General features: G+C 42.5%; 1 protein-coding gene across 1 annotated transcript in view; it reads left to right on the plus strand.

Annotated features, from left to right (window-relative positions):
- Window positions 1-5,104: 5,104 nt before the first annotated feature.
- The window catches only part of ift140 (intraflagellar transport 140 homolog (Chlamydomonas)), a 218,852-nt gene continuing 208,479 nt past the window's right edge, over window positions 5,105-15,477 (plus strand). The window contains exons 1-3 of the mRNA XM_059978862.1: window positions 5,105-5,243; window positions 7,615-7,784; window positions 12,000-12,224. Coding sequence (XP_059834845.1) covers window positions 7,632-7,784; window positions 12,000-12,224 — 378 coding nt within the window. The 5' untranslated portion in view covers window positions 5,105-5,243; window positions 7,615-7,631. The remainder of the gene's footprint in view (window positions 5,244-7,614; window positions 7,785-11,999; window positions 12,225-15,477) is intronic.

The raw sequence follows: 15,477 nt of genomic DNA on the forward strand, positions 1-15,477 counted from the left end.
TCATAATCTTATAAACCTCTATCAGCATTTTTTTTTCTGGGTGCAAATCACTTTAATGCTGTTTGTAACCTATTTTGGCTAATTTCACGTGCAATACTGATTTAGAGTGCAAAAGGAAAGGGTGAAATCTGGTTTCTAGGCACATACACCTTCACTGTGAGACAAGAATGGTACAAGGATACAAAGAAAACAAACTATACAAATACAAAAAAATCAATAATTAAAATAGTAATAAATAGTATTGAGAATATGACTTGTAGAGTTGTTGTTGCGAGTGAGTCCATAGGTTATGGTATCAGTTCAGAGTTGAGGTGACTGAAGTTTTCCACACTGGTTCAGGCTCATAGTTGTTTGGTAATAATTGTTCCTGAACTTGGTGGTGTGGGACCCAGGGCTCCTGTACCTCCTTCCTGATGGCAGCGGCAGGACAGAGCATGGTGAGAGTGCTTGCAGATGGATGGTGAGTTCTCGTGGCAGCACCCTCATAGACCTCTGGGTTCCTCCTCTTGTGATCAATAATTAGCTCTTTGGTTTTGCTGACATTGAGTGGGAAGTTGTTGTTGTGGCACCACTCAGCCAGATTTTCAATCTCCCTCCAATATGCTGACTCATCACCACCTTTGATTCGGGCAATGACAGTGGTGTCATCTGCGAACTTGAATATGGCATTGGAGCTGTGCTTAATCTCACAGTCACAAAATAATAAACTGAGTAGAGAAGGGGCAAAGCACACTGCCTTGTGGTACACCTGTGCTGATAGAGAATGTGGAGAAAATGTTGTTGCCAACCTGAAGTGACTGGGGTCTGCAAGTGGGGGTTTACTAGCACAGTTTTATCAAGTGACATTTGTTATTTTGCAGTGGCAGTACAGGGCAAAGACATAAAAGTACTATTGTTCATTAAGTGCTGTCATATGTGTTCATATAACGAAGGCAAACATAATTGTTCCATGAACGTAATTGTTCATGGCAAATTTTTCTGCAGAATTGGTCTGCCATTGCCTTCTTCCGGGCAGTGACTTTACAAGATGAGTGACCCCCACCCATTACCAACACTCTTCAGAGATTGTCTGCCTGCGTCACTGGTCACATAACTAGGACTTGTGATATGTACCAGCTGCTCCCATGGCTTCATGTGACCCTGACTGGGGGCTAAGCAGGTGCTACACCTCACTCAAGGGTGACCTGCAGACTAGTGGAGGGAAGGAACACCTTATACCTCCTTTGGTAGAGATGTTTCTCCAACCCACCATCCATAAGATTACAAAAATAATTTGTGCAAAAAGGGCAGTGTTGCGGGTTCATGGACCTTTTAGAAATATGACGGCTGAGGGAAGAAGCTGTTTCTGATCTTTGATGGTCTTCAGGCTCCTCGTGGTAGTAACAAGATGTCCTGGGTGCTTAGTGATGGATCCCACCTTATTGAGGCATTGCCTCTTGAAGATGTCCTCATTAATGGGGAGGGTTGTGCCTGTGACAGAGCTGGCTGAGTGTACAACACTCTGTAGACTCTTGCAATGCTGTGAATTGGAACCTCCATACCAGGCAGTGACACAATCAGGCAGTGCTTCATCACAATAAGACATAATTATGGTATTCATTATCATGAATGACTATGAAGGCAAAATCACTGAAATATTGAAGGAAGATGGATCAAGCTGCAGACACAAAAAGTAGCAGAAGAAAATAAGAAATAGAAATCAGAAATGGGGCTAAGCACAGCTCCAATTCCATATTAAAGTTTCTGATGACACCACTGTCGTTGGCCGAATCAAAGGTGGCGATCAATCAGCATTTAAGAGGGAGATCGAAAACCTGGCTGAGTGTTGCCACTCAATGTCAGCAAGACCAAGGAGCTGATTGTGGACTTCAGGACGAGGAAATCGCAGGTCCATGAGCCAGTCCTCATCATGGCATCAGAGCAAGAGAGGGTCGGCAATTTTAAATTCCTTGGTGTTACTATTGCCCTCCAAGAGGACCACAACCTTGTCATTGGGTTTGGAGGCTTGTATGCCTCAATGACCCTGAGGGCTATGTTGGCTGGAGTTAGGGTTTTGTGCTTTGGCTCTTGGTAAGGTCACCCATGCCAAACAGGTCAAAGGGTCGAGGCCTGACTAATAGTGGTTCACCGGTCCTCCAGGTTTGGGGGTTTGGCTCTGGGCTCACCTGACTGGTGAAACAGAATTGTTACGGAAACAGCAATGAACAATCCTTCTACATCTGAGTGTGACGGTATTCCCGAGTCTCCACCTGGGATTTGTGTGACTGACAGCAGTGAAAATTGAGAGGAAGCTACTGACATGATAAACGCCACCAGAGAAGGAGGACCTTCATTGCTGCCCTAAGCACCAGTGGTGCAATGGGCAGTAACTAAGTAAGTTATTATTTCAGAGGCCCTGTCCTGGGCCCAGCACATAAGTGCCACTATGAAGAAAGCACAGCAACACCTCTGCTTCATTAGGAGTTTGCGGAGATTTGGCATGACATCTAAAACTTTGACAAACTTCTATAGATCCGTAGTGGAGAGTACATTGACTAGCCACATCACAGCCTGATATGAAAATCCCTGCTCACCACTGAGCACATCTAAGTGAAACGCTGTCGCAGGCAAGCAACATCCATCACCAAGGACCCTCACCACCCTTAAAATGCTCTCTTCTCACTGCTGCCATCAGGAAGGAGGTACAGGAGCCTCAGGACTCAAATGACCAGGTTTAGGAACAGTTATTACCCCTCACCCATCAGGCTCTTGAACCAGAGGGGTTAACTTCACTCGCACCATCATTGAAATATTCCCACTATCAATGGACACACCTTCAAGGACTCTTCACCTCATGTTCTCGATATTTGTTATTATTACTTCTTTTTGTATTTGCACAGTTTGGTGTGTTCTGACTCTGGTTGAGCGCTCAGGACGGACATTTTTTCATTGGTTCTGTCCCAGTTATTATTCTATACATTTATTGAGTATGCCCACAAGAAAATAAATCTCAGGGTTGTATATGATGATATATATGTACTTTGATAATACATTTACTTTGAACTCTGAAATCTGGCATAAAAAGGGAAAATGTTGGTAAACACTCAGGAAGCTAATTGTTTGAACAAAGAAAGAGAGAAGTTAGCCTGGAGTTGATGGTAAGGGTGAAGCAGGAATGGGTCAGATAGAGTGAAGAATAGAGTGAGGTAAAATAGTAAGTCCTGATGAAGGGGCTTGGCCCAAAATATCGACTGTTTATTCCCCTCCATAGATGCTGCCTCCAGCATCTGTGTGTTAACGTAGAACAGTACACCACAATACAGGCCCTTCAGCCCATTATGTTGTTCCAACCTTCTAGCCTACTCTATGATCAATCTAATTTTTCCCTCCCACAGAGAACTCCATTTTTCTATCATCCCTGTGCCTATTGAAGAATCTCTCAAATGTCCCCAAGTTGTCTGAAGATTTATGGCATTTGCAGAATCTCTTGTGTTTATTACATGGCAAGGTAAGGTTTGTGATGAGGGCAAGCTGTTGACTGAGTTATTTGGATGAACTGTTAATTGAAGGAAGTAAGAGAATGAGAGACAGAAAGACATAGACAGAGAGAGAAAAAGATATAGAGATAGAGAAATGGAGAGAGATAGAGAGATGGAGAGAGAGAGAGAGAGAGAGAGAGAGTTTCTCCATTGTCAAGGACATCTTCATGAAGTAGTGCCTCAAAAAGTCCACATCCATAATTAAGGACCCTCACCATCCAGGACATGCTCTCTTTTCATTGCTATCATCAGGGTGAAGGTACGGGAGTCTGAAGACCCACACTCTGCAATTCAGGAACAGCTTCTTCCCCTCCATGATCAGACTTCTGAACAACCCATGAACCTGATTCTTCCCTTCTTTAGGCAGTTTGTAATCATAATACATTTATTACAATTAAAATTAATTTGTTATATGGCTTCTGCAAAGCAACAAATTTCTCATCAATATAAAAGAGTGATAGCAAACCTGATTCTGATCCTGGGAAACAGAAAGTGCTGGAAATACTCAGCAGGACAGACTGCATCTGTGGAAAGAGAAACAGAGTTAATGTTTAAGGTCCCAATCAGGTACCTGTCCAGGAGTCTCTTAAAAGACTCTATGTCATGAAATTTGTGGTTTTGTGGCAGCAATACATCGCGACACACAATAAGTAAAACTATAAATCCCTGAAAAAGTATAGTTTCCCCCTAAAAGGTTAAATCTCTTTTCATTTTAGATTTCCAGTACCTCCACTTTTCAGTTGATTTTCATCTGTAAAGTGCAGGGCTATGTGGGTGGGAGGGGTTAGGCTGATCTACCAAATAATGGGCCAAAGGGCCTGTGTTGTGCTGCACAGTTTTATGTTAACACACAAAATGCTGGAGCAACTCAGCAAGTCAGGTTGTACTGATGGGGTGAATAAACAGTTGATGTTTCAAGCCGAGGCCCTTCATTAGGACTTACCCGTGGATATAGTGGTCTGTCACGTTACAACCAGAGAACTGAAATTAAGTCATATCTGATCCTGAGGGAAAGCCAGAGGGGATAAAAACAGTATCGACTCAATAACAAGAAGAAAGAAAGAAAAACAAAAGACTGGAAATATTCAGCAGGTCTGGCCGCATCTGTCGAAGGAGAAAATGTTTCAGGCGTTAGATCATTTCTCTCTCCACAGAGGCTGCCTGACCAACTGAGTGTTTGCAATATTTTCTGTTTTAATTTAAAATTTTCAGCTTCTGCAGTTTTTCTTTTGATTAACAGGAATAATTAATCGGATTCAGGTTCAAATTAATTTGCGTATATTGAAAGACGACGTGAAATGCCTCGTTTGCGTTAGCAACCAACCAGTGTTTCGATATTTCGAGAATTTGTTGTACTGATGTTCAAAACTAACCCTAAGCAACTTCTCAACCAGTTTTTGTATCAGTTCTAACAGAAGATTTATTACAAAACAGCACAACAAAATGCTGGAGGAACTCAGCAGATTATTATTCAGAAGCTGTGATTATTTTTGTCATTTCAACCTTTCGAATCTTCGTGCATTTCCGGGCCGGCTCGGCAATTTCCGACGCGGTCCTGTCCGCTGTCAGGCTTAGTCGGGAATTTCCGGCGCTGACTGGAGCTGCTTCCGGTCCTCTGGCTGGTTGTTACGGTAACTGCGGGAACGCTGAGGGCTCCATTACACAGGGAGACATAGCTCGCTGCTCCAGAGTTTTGGGAGGCGGCCTGCAGTCGTTGTACCTCAGGTAATGCCACACCCTGTCCCAGTGGCTGTCAGGACATCTTAGTTTTGGTGGTGGGTTTAGGTGGGCCAAAGCCGGGGGCTAGAGTAGGAGCAACACACACAAAGATGTAGATTTCCAGCACCTGCAGATTTTTTCTTGTTTGTGGTTAGAGTAGAAGTGTGGTAACCCAGTCTAGCTCATATATCCCAGGTTGGGTTAGGTGATGTCCTTCTCTTCATCTTCCAGAATTTGGAGCTGTTTGAATGTCTTGCTGAAGCTGGCAGTGAGTGAACGGGATTGTATAAAGTGCTGTCTACTTTTCCATAAATCCAGCTGAAAGTTATTCTTGACAGTGTGGAGGAATAGTGGGATCTTACGGTCCACGTCCATAGGTCCCTCAAAGATGCCACGTCAGAAGACTAAGATGTGTTGATATTCGTTAGTTGGGGGATTGAGTACTAGAGTCGAGAGGTAATGTTACAGCTCTATAATAATAGTAATAATAATAATAACTTATTTATAGAGCACTTTTTATAAAGACAATGTAGTTCGAAGTGCTTTACAGTGGGATAAAAGTACAAATATGAAAAAAAGATATGTAAATAAAAGACAAAAAGCAAGGTTAAACAAGCAGGTTTTGAGCTGGTGTTTAAAAGTGTCAATTGAGTCTGCATCCCTTATAGTTTTAGGTATTGACTTCCACAGTTCAGGAACGTATTTCAAAAAAGCTGTCCTGCCGATTCTCTTTTGAGGGAGATTGTTTAAATTTAAGAGATGTCGTAAGAAGATCTGAGAGCTCAGTCAGGATGATAAAACCAAAGTGAATCTGTGATATACTCTGGTCCCAGATCATTGAGAACTTTATAAACAAGTAAGATAACTTTAAAATCAATTCTAAAAGACACAGGAAGCCAATGCAGAGTAGCTAGGATGCGAGTGATATGTTCCCTTGTCCTGGTTTTAGTTATAAGTCTAGCACAGCGTTCTGAAGGAGTTGAAGATTGTTTTGGAAGGCCTGTAAAAAGTGCATTATGGTAATCTAGTCTATTCGATATAAAAGCGTGAATTAGTTTTTCTGCGTCACTACGTGGCAGAAATGGATGTACCTTTGCAATATTTCTCAAGTGTAGAAATACTGCTCTGGTCACTTTCTTTATGTGAGATTTAATATTCAAATCTGAATCAAGGATAGCCATAGGACCATAAGATGTAGGACCGTAATTAGGCCATTTAGCCCATTGACTCTGCTCAGCCATTTCATCATGGCTGATCCAATTTTCCCCTCAGCCCCAATCTCTTGCCTTCTCCCTATATCCCTTCATGTGCTGAATCCATCAACCTCTGCCTTAAATATACATAAAGACGTCCTCCACAGCTGCCTGTGGCAATGAATTCCACAGATTCACCACTCTCTGGCTTAAGAAATTCCTCCTCATCTCTGTTCTAAAAGGGCGCCCTTCTATTCTGAGGCTGTGTCCTCTGGTCTTAGACTCTCCCACGATAAGAAACATCCTCTCCACATCCACCCTTATCGAGGTCTTTCACCATTTGATAGGTTTCATTGAGGTCACCCCTCATTCTTGAGTTCCAGTGAATAGAGGCCCAGACCCATCAGATGCTCTTCATATGACAACCCATTCAATCCTGGAATCATAACGTCCTGGCTTTTTTACTTCTGATTTTTCAAGTTTACGAAGCAATTCATCTCTTTTGGCTTTAGGACTAACCAGATGTATTTCAGTTTTATCTTCAGTTAGTTTTAGGAAATGATTGCTCATCCAATTGTTTATTTCAGCCATACCAGTAGTCGAAGAAAGTAGATAAACTCTGGTCAGACCACACTTGGAGTATTGTGTTCAGTTCTGTTTGCCACATTACAGGAAGCATGTGGAAGCTTTCAAAAGAGTGCGGAGGAGATTTACCAGCATGTTGCCTGGATTAGAAAGCATGTCTTATGAGGATAGGATGAATGAGCTACAGCTTTTTTTCTTTGGAGTGAATGAGGATGAGAGGAGACTTGATAGAGGTGCACAAGAATTACGTGGCATAGGTAGAGTGGATAGCCAGACATTTTCCAGGGCATAATTTTAACGTGATTGGAGGAAACTTTAGTGGAGATGTCTGAGGTAGGTCTTTTACTCAGAGTGGTGGGTGCCTGGAACGCACTGCCAGGGATGGTGGTAGAGGCAGATATATTAGGGACATTTAGACACTTGGATGAAAGAGAAATGGAGGTGTATGGACTTTGAAAGAGAGAATGGTTAGATTCATCATTGAGAAAGTTTATGTAAGACAGCATTACATCAAGGGCAAAGGGTCTGTACTGTTCTATGAAAGTTATTAAATCTATTATTGCTGTAGTGTAGTTTAAAATTTCTTTGTCTCCTGACAGAACTGGACAATGCTAACATGGCAGTATACTTTGATCATCGTATTGAGGCGTCAGGCACTGTGGGCTCTCCGTTCGAGATTTCTTGGCATAGCATCCATCCTTTGCTGGCAGTGGCCTCTGTCAGTACCAGCAGCAGTCCAGTAGGCAGTGTGGATGTATATCTTGAGCAGGTGAGTATTTTGCAATTTCTTTCTTCCTTTTGAAATCTATATTTTGGGTACCACCATAATTTATCAATTAAGAGTACAGATACTCTTGTGCCTAGCATCACTTTATGGACATACAGAGGATGTCCATAAAGACATGTACAGAGGACTGTGCAACAGTCTTAGGCACATATATAATGCCTATAAAAAGTATTCACCCCTCTTGGAAGTTTTCATGTTTTAGTGTTTTACAATATTGAATCACAGTGGATTTAATTTGACTTTTTTTTGACACTGATCAGAAAAAGATTCTTTTGTGTCAAAGTGAAAACAGATCTCTACAAAGTGATCTAAGTTACAAATATAAAACACAAAGTAATTGATTGCTGAAGTATTCATCCCCTTTAATATGACATACCAAATCTTCACTGGTGCAGCCACATAATTAGTTAAATGGAGATCACCATGTGCAGTCAAGGTGTTTCAATTGATTGTAGTACAAATACAATATATATACAATACAATATATAATACAATATATATACACAAAATATATATATATATATATATATATCGCTTTCCCACAGTACTGTAAGCTGGTGAGTCAGTATCCTGGCAAAAACTACACCATGAAGAAAAGGAACACTCCAAGCAACTTATCAAAAGGGTTATTGGGGTTATTGAAAAGCACAAGTTGGAAGATGGATATAAGAAAATTTCCAAGTCAAGGAATATCCCTTGAGGGTTAGTTAAGTCATCAAGAAATGGAAAGAATATGGCAAGGCCATAAATCTGCCTAGAGCAGGCAGTCCTCAAAAACTGAGTGACCTTGCAAGAAGGGGACCAGTGAGGGAGGCCACCAAGAGTCTGATGATAACTCTGGAGGTGTTACATGCTTCAGTGACTGAGATGGGACAAATTGTGCATACAACAACTGTTGCCCAGGAGCTTCACCAGTCACAGAGTGGCAAAGGGAAAGCCACTGTTTGAAAAAAAAAACTTGCATGAAATCTCAGCTAGAGTTTGCCAGAAAGCATGTGAGAGAATCTGAAGCCAGCTAGAAGGTTCTATGATCTCATGAAACCAAAATTGAGCTTTTTGGCCATCAGATTAAATGCTTTATTTGGCGTAAGCCAAACACTCACATCATCAAAAACACACCATCCCTACCATGAAGCACGGTGGTGGCTCCATCATGCTGTGGGGATGCTTCACTGCAGCAGGCCCTGGAAGGCGTGTGAAGGTAGAGGGTAAAATGAATGCAGCAAAATACAGGGAAATCCTGGGGGAAAACCTGACGTAGTCTGCAAAAGAACTGCGACTTGGGAAAAGATTTGTTTTCCAGCAAGTCAATGACCCCAAGCATAAAGCCAAAGCTCCACAGGAATGGCTTAAAAACAACAAAGTTAATGTCCTGGAGTGGCTAAGTCAGAGTCCAGACCTCAATCCAATTGAGAATTTGTGGCTGGACTTGAAAAGGGCTGTTCACTCACAATCCCCATGCAATCTGACAGAGCTTGAGCAGTTTTGTAAAGAATGGGGAAATATTGCAGTATCCAGATGTGTAAAGCTGATAGAGACCTATCCACATATCCTCAAGGCTGTAATTGCTGCCAAAGGTGCATCTACTAAATATTGACTTGAAGGGGGTGAATCAACTTTTTTGTGTTTTATATTTGTAATTAATTTAGATCATGTGTAGAGATATATTTTCACTTTGACACAAAAGAGTTTTTCTGTTGATCAGTGTCAAAAAACCCAAATTAAATCCACTGTGATTCAATGTCATAAAATAATAAAACATGAAAACATCCAAGGAGGTTGAATAGTTTTTATAGGCACTGTATATAGCCAGAGTGCCTAAGACTTGCGACAGTACTGTATTTGTCAACATGGAACAAAGGGCAAGTTTGTAAATCTGGTGGGAGCAAGCTATGTTGGGAATGGTGAGAGATGGCAGAGGAGTCCAGGGGAGGGGGTGGTGTGAGTGTCAACAAACGCAGTTCTGAGACAGCAGCCAAGATAATTCCAAACGATTGTTTTATTGATCATTACAGAAAGTCTCTATGGTGTATCCTGCTCCCTTCCCCTTTTCCAATCATGATTCCCCTCTCTCTGCCCCTTTCCCACTCTCAATCCACAATAGAGACCCACATCAGAATCAGGTTGATTATCACTCACATATTTCATGAAATTTGTTATTTTTACAGCAACAGCACAATAAATAAAATTACTACAGTGTTCTAGTGCCCCCCTCCCCCATTTTATTTATATATATCGCTTTCCCACAGTACTGTAAGCTGTCCTATGTGTACTTATTGTTTTTTGGGTTATTGTGTTCTTAATCATGTTATTTGTTTTTGTGCTGCATTGGATCCAAAGTAACAATAATTGTGTTCTTTAATCTTTAAACAATACTGAATCGTGAAGCTTGAAATCTATATCAGTTATTATTCATATTCACTCCTCGACAGCCATTTGCCAAATAGATTCATTGAAAGGTATGACACAGAAAATCATGGAAAATTTATTGGCACAGGAGGAGGGCATTCAGTCACACGTTTTCGCAGCTATGAGAACTATCCAGCCTAATTCTGCTTTTCTGCACTGTTCACAGTGCTGCCATTCAGAGATCTAAAAATACATATCCAAGCACTGTTTAAATGTCATAATGGTTTCTGCTTCAGTCTGGGAATTGCGCTCTTGCTGATCTTACATTCTGTTCATACAGATCATTTCATTACAACAGTGCATTAAGGTAGTATAAACAATAATAGGGTGCAAAATAAATTGTAGCCGATACAGAGAAAGTGTAGTGCAGTAAACAATAATGACCAGAATGAGGTCAGTTGTGAGGTCAAGAGTCCCTCTTATTGTACTGGGGACCTTTCATAACAGTGGGATAGAAGCTGTCCTTCAGACTGGTGGTATGATGGAAGAGGGGAAAAGAGAGATACCCAGAGTGGGTGGGGTCTTTGATTATTATCACCATCATCATCATTAGATGCTGATTCCAGGAGGGGGAGTTTCTAGAGTGTCTGTAAGATGGCTTTTTCAAGCAGCTTGTGGTTGAGCTGACCAGAGGATCAGCTATTCTGGATTGGGTGTTGTGCAATGACTCAGAATTGATTAGAGAGCTTGAGGGGTAAGTGATCATACTGTGATCAAATTCACCCTGAAATTTGATAAGGAGAAGTTAAAGTCAGATGTATCACTATTATAACAGAATAAAGGGAATTACAGAGGCATGAGAGAGGAGTTGGCTAAAATTGATTGGAGAAAAAACACTGGCAGGGATGATGGCAGAGCAGCAATGCTGGAATTTCTGGAAGTAATTCAGAAGACACAGGATATCTACATCCCAAAGAGGAACAAGTATTGTAAAGGCAAGATGGCACAACTATGGCTAACAAGAGAAGTCAAAGCCAAAATACAAGCCACAGAGAGGGCATACAACAGAGCCAAATTTAGTGAGAAGTTAGAGGATATGAAACTTTTAAAAACCAACAGAAGGCAACTAAAAAATGTCATTAAGAAGGTTAGCAACATACACAAAATGCTGGAGGAACTCAGCAGACCAGGCAGCATTTATGGAAAGAGTACAGTCTGCGTTTCAGTCAGAGACCCTTCCTGCTGAAGTGACCAAGGCCTGAAGAAAGTAGAATCTGTTAGGAATCTGGGCTGGCCATAAGATAAAGGGAAGGAGATGAAAAAGCAAAGCAGAGGGAGGGATGTGTGGGTGATGGGCAAATCGAGAGGGTGGTAGAGGGGAAAGAAAAGGGGTGATGGGGCTGGTTGGATTAGAGCTGCAAATGAGGGTCAGAGGGGAGAGAAATTGTTGTTCATGCCATCATGTTGGAAAGTACTGTGGTAGAATATGACATGTTATTCTTAGAGCAAAAAAACATCGGATCTCAGAAATCTAAAGCTAGGTAAATCAGAAAATGCTGGAAACGCTGCAAGAAATTGATTCTTCATGACCTGGCTTGATGGGATGCTGTTGGACCTGCTGTGTATTTCTGCCACGTTTTACATTTATGATGGGAAGTGCAGAGGTCAGCATTTGACGATTTGTTTGGGGAACCGTGATCCTTCCCCACCAGTCAGTCGGTGGTGGAAGCAAACCCACACCAATTTAACAACTGTGCATAAGTTGAAATGAAGTGTCCTTGTATGATTTTGGACATAATAACTCTACACTGAGTGAGAGAATGTATTCTGATGTTTTCCTGTTTACAGGGAGAACACATTCCCAATGCACACATTGATCGTCCCTTCCAGCCATCACTCATTAGTTGGCATCCTTCAAAGAGGGTCTTGGCAGCTGGTTGGCAGACTGGAGTGGTGACATTTTGGGCTGATCATGGTTGGGAAGAACACCAGATAACAGGCAGCATACACCGGGCTGAGATCACCATCTTAGAATGGAGCAGCAATGGCACACGGCTGGTCTCTGCTGATAAGGTATGTGAGAGATTGCAATGAACCAAATTGCAATAATGTGAACACAATGCACAGAAAGCTTTCTCGTGGAAAATGAGAGATTGTAACTCCTGAAAGATAATTATTGAGGTACGGGTGGTTGATTGGTTTATTATTGTCATATCAAAGATCAAGGAAGAAGTTCATTCGCTATATATGTTAAGATTATTAGGAACTTGCTCTCAGGTTCCTTTTCTCCAGCCCTTTACCTTCTCCACCTCTCACTTACCAGCTTCTTACTTCATCCCCCTCTGCCATCCACCCACCTGGCTTCACCAATCACCTTCTAGTTTGTCTGCCTTCCCCTCCCCGCCCCCACCCCCCCCCCCCCCCCCAACCCCAACCTTCTTTTTCTGACATCTCTCCCTTCCTTTCCAGTCCTGATGAAGGATCTTGGCTGGAAACATCAACTGTTCATTAATTTACATTCATGCTGCCTGACCTGCTGAGTTCCTCCAGCATTCTGTGTGTGTTGCTTAGGAGTTTGCTGTGGTACATTGGCACAACTTGCAACAAAAAAATAACAATTAACAATTAAAAAGATGACTATGTAAAACTAGAAGTTACATTATTGTTTATAGTGTAGTAATGAGGGTTATCCATCTAACCATCTATCCATCATTCTTGGTTGGTGCAACTGTAACAAAATCCAATTTCCCTCGGGATCAATAAAGTCTGTCTATCTGTCATCATGGAGCAGCCCTTTCAGGCCAGTGAGCTGCACCACTGAACGTCTCACCTAACCCAAGCCTCATCACGGCACAAATTACAATGACCGATTAAGCTACTAACCCATATGTCTTTAGTCTGTGGAAGGAATCCAGAGCACCAGAATGCAAGCCCCCACACTCACGGGAAGAATGTTCAAACTTATTGAATTGAACCCCAAACCCCAACACCCAACACCCTGAACTGTAATAGTGTCATGCTAACTGCTGCACTTCTGTAGCCTAGAATTGGAATGGTTGATCGGGTTAACTGCCTGGGGAAGAAACTTTTAATCCAACATGGATTGAGATAGGGTGAAAAGCTTTTATTTTGCATACTATTCAGACAGGTGATCCCACACATACATGCGTATGCCATGATAATATAAAAGGAAATGAATAGAATGCAGAATATACGGTCACAGGGAAAGTGCATGCAGGTGGACAGTAAGTCAAGTCGAGTCACTTTTACTGTCATTTTGACCACAACTGCTGGTACAGTACATAATAAAAGTGAGACAACGTTTTTCAGGACCATGGTGTTTCATGACACAGTACAAAAACTAGACTGAACTATGTAAAAAACAGCACAGAGAAAACTACACTAGACTATAGACCTACACAGGACTGCATAAAGTGCACAAAACAGTGCAGGCATTACAATAAATAATAAACAGGACAATAGGGCAAGGTGTCAGTCCAGGCTCTGGATGTTGAGGAGTCTGATAGCTTGGGGGAAGAAACTGTTACATAGTCTGGTCGTGAGAGCCCGAATGCTTCGGAGCCTTTTCCCAGACGGCAGGGGGGAGAAGAGATTGTATGAGGGGTGCATGGGGTCCTTCATAATGCTGTTTCCTTTGTGGATGCAGTGTATAGTGTAAATGTCTGTAATGGCGAGAAGAGAGACCCTGATGATCTTCTCAGCTGACCTCACTATCCGCTGCAGGGTCTTGCGATCCGAGGTGGTGCAATTTCCGAACCAGGCAGTGATGCAGCTGCTCAGGATGCTCTCAATACAACCCCTGTAGAATGTGATGTGGATGGGGGTTGGGAGATGGACTTTCCTCAGCCTTCGCAGAAAGTAGAGATGCTGCTGGGCTTTCTTTGCTATGGAGCTGGTGTTGAAGGACCAGGTGAGATTCTCCACCAGGTGAACACCAAGCAATTTGATGCTCTTAACGATCTCTACCAAGGAGCCGTCGATGTTCAGCAGGGAGTGGTCGTTCCGTGCCCTCCTGAAGTCAACAGCCATCTCTTTTGTTCACATTCAGAGACAGGTTGTTGGCCCTGCGCCAGTCTGTTAGCCGCTGCACCTCATCTCGGTATGCTGACTCGTCGTTCTTGCTGATGAGACCCACCATGGTCCTGTCTCGGCGAACTTGATGATGTGGTTCGAGCTGTGTATTGCTGCACAGTCATGGGTCAGCAGAGTGAACAGCAGTGGACTGAGCACACAGCCCTGGGGGGCCCCTGTGCTCAGTGTGATGGTGTTGGAGATGCTGCTCCTGATCTGGACTGACTGAGGTCTCCCAGTCAGGAAGTCTCGGATCCAGTTGCAGAGGGAGGTGTTCAGGCCCAGTAGGCTCAGCTTTCCAATCAGTTAAATTCCAATTATTCCAATCAATAAGGTTCAAGCGCTATGATAAAGTAGACAGAGAGACCAAGAATTAATCTTTATTGTGTGAAAGGTCAGGTCCATTTAACAGAGGCTGCCCTGAGCCAGGTACTACGTAGCCCAGGAGCGGATTCAGATTTATTTATCGCATGTAGGTGGAAGCATACAGTGAAATGCGTTGGTAGTGTCAACACAGCTCAGGATTTGCTGGGAACAGCTCCCAAATGTCAGCTCACATTTCGGTGCAAGCGTGGCATGTCCACCATATTCAGCAGAATGTACCAAGTAACAAAGCAACAACAGCAAAATGAGACCTGTTCCTTCCTCCCACCCACTCAATGTTTCTGTGTCTTCTGTCTCATGAGAGGTGAGAGAAGCCACGTGACCAGTGTAGGGGATCCTTGTTTATGGGTGGGTGAGGAACAATGTAATCACTATTGTTAGATAAATATTTACCAAACCTATAGGGCTAAAGACCGTTGAGTCCCTTGGATCTGATGGCCTGCATCCTTTGGTTGTAAAGGAAGTAGCCATGGTGATATTGGATGTACTTCCAGAGGACTGGAAACCACTCAAATGGAACATTACTTTTCAAAGGAAAGCAGGAAACTGTTGGTTAGTTAGCCGAACATTGGAGTCTGAGCTTGTGGAGATACTATCAGGAAGTCTAGACACAATTGGATCTTGGGGCATTGGAATTCAAAGTTCAATTCTAGTCTTCTCTGTAGGAAAGTTTGTACTTTTTTCCCCATGTGCATGTGGGTTTCCTCCCAGAGTCCAAAGGCATAGTGGTTGGTAGGTTAATTACTTATTGTAAATTGTCCTGTGATTAGACTAGGATTAAATCAGTGGGTTTCTGGGCAACATGGCTCATTGGGCTGGAAGGGTCTGATATGTACTGTACCTCTAAATA

The sequence above is a fragment of the Hypanus sabinus genome, chromosome 9, assembly GCF_030144855.1.
Source record: "Hypanus sabinus isolate sHypSab1 chromosome 9, sHypSab1.hap1, whole genome shotgun sequence".
Taxonomy (NCBI): Eukaryota; Metazoa; Chordata; class Chondrichthyes; order Myliobatiformes; family Dasyatidae; genus Hypanus; species Hypanus sabinus.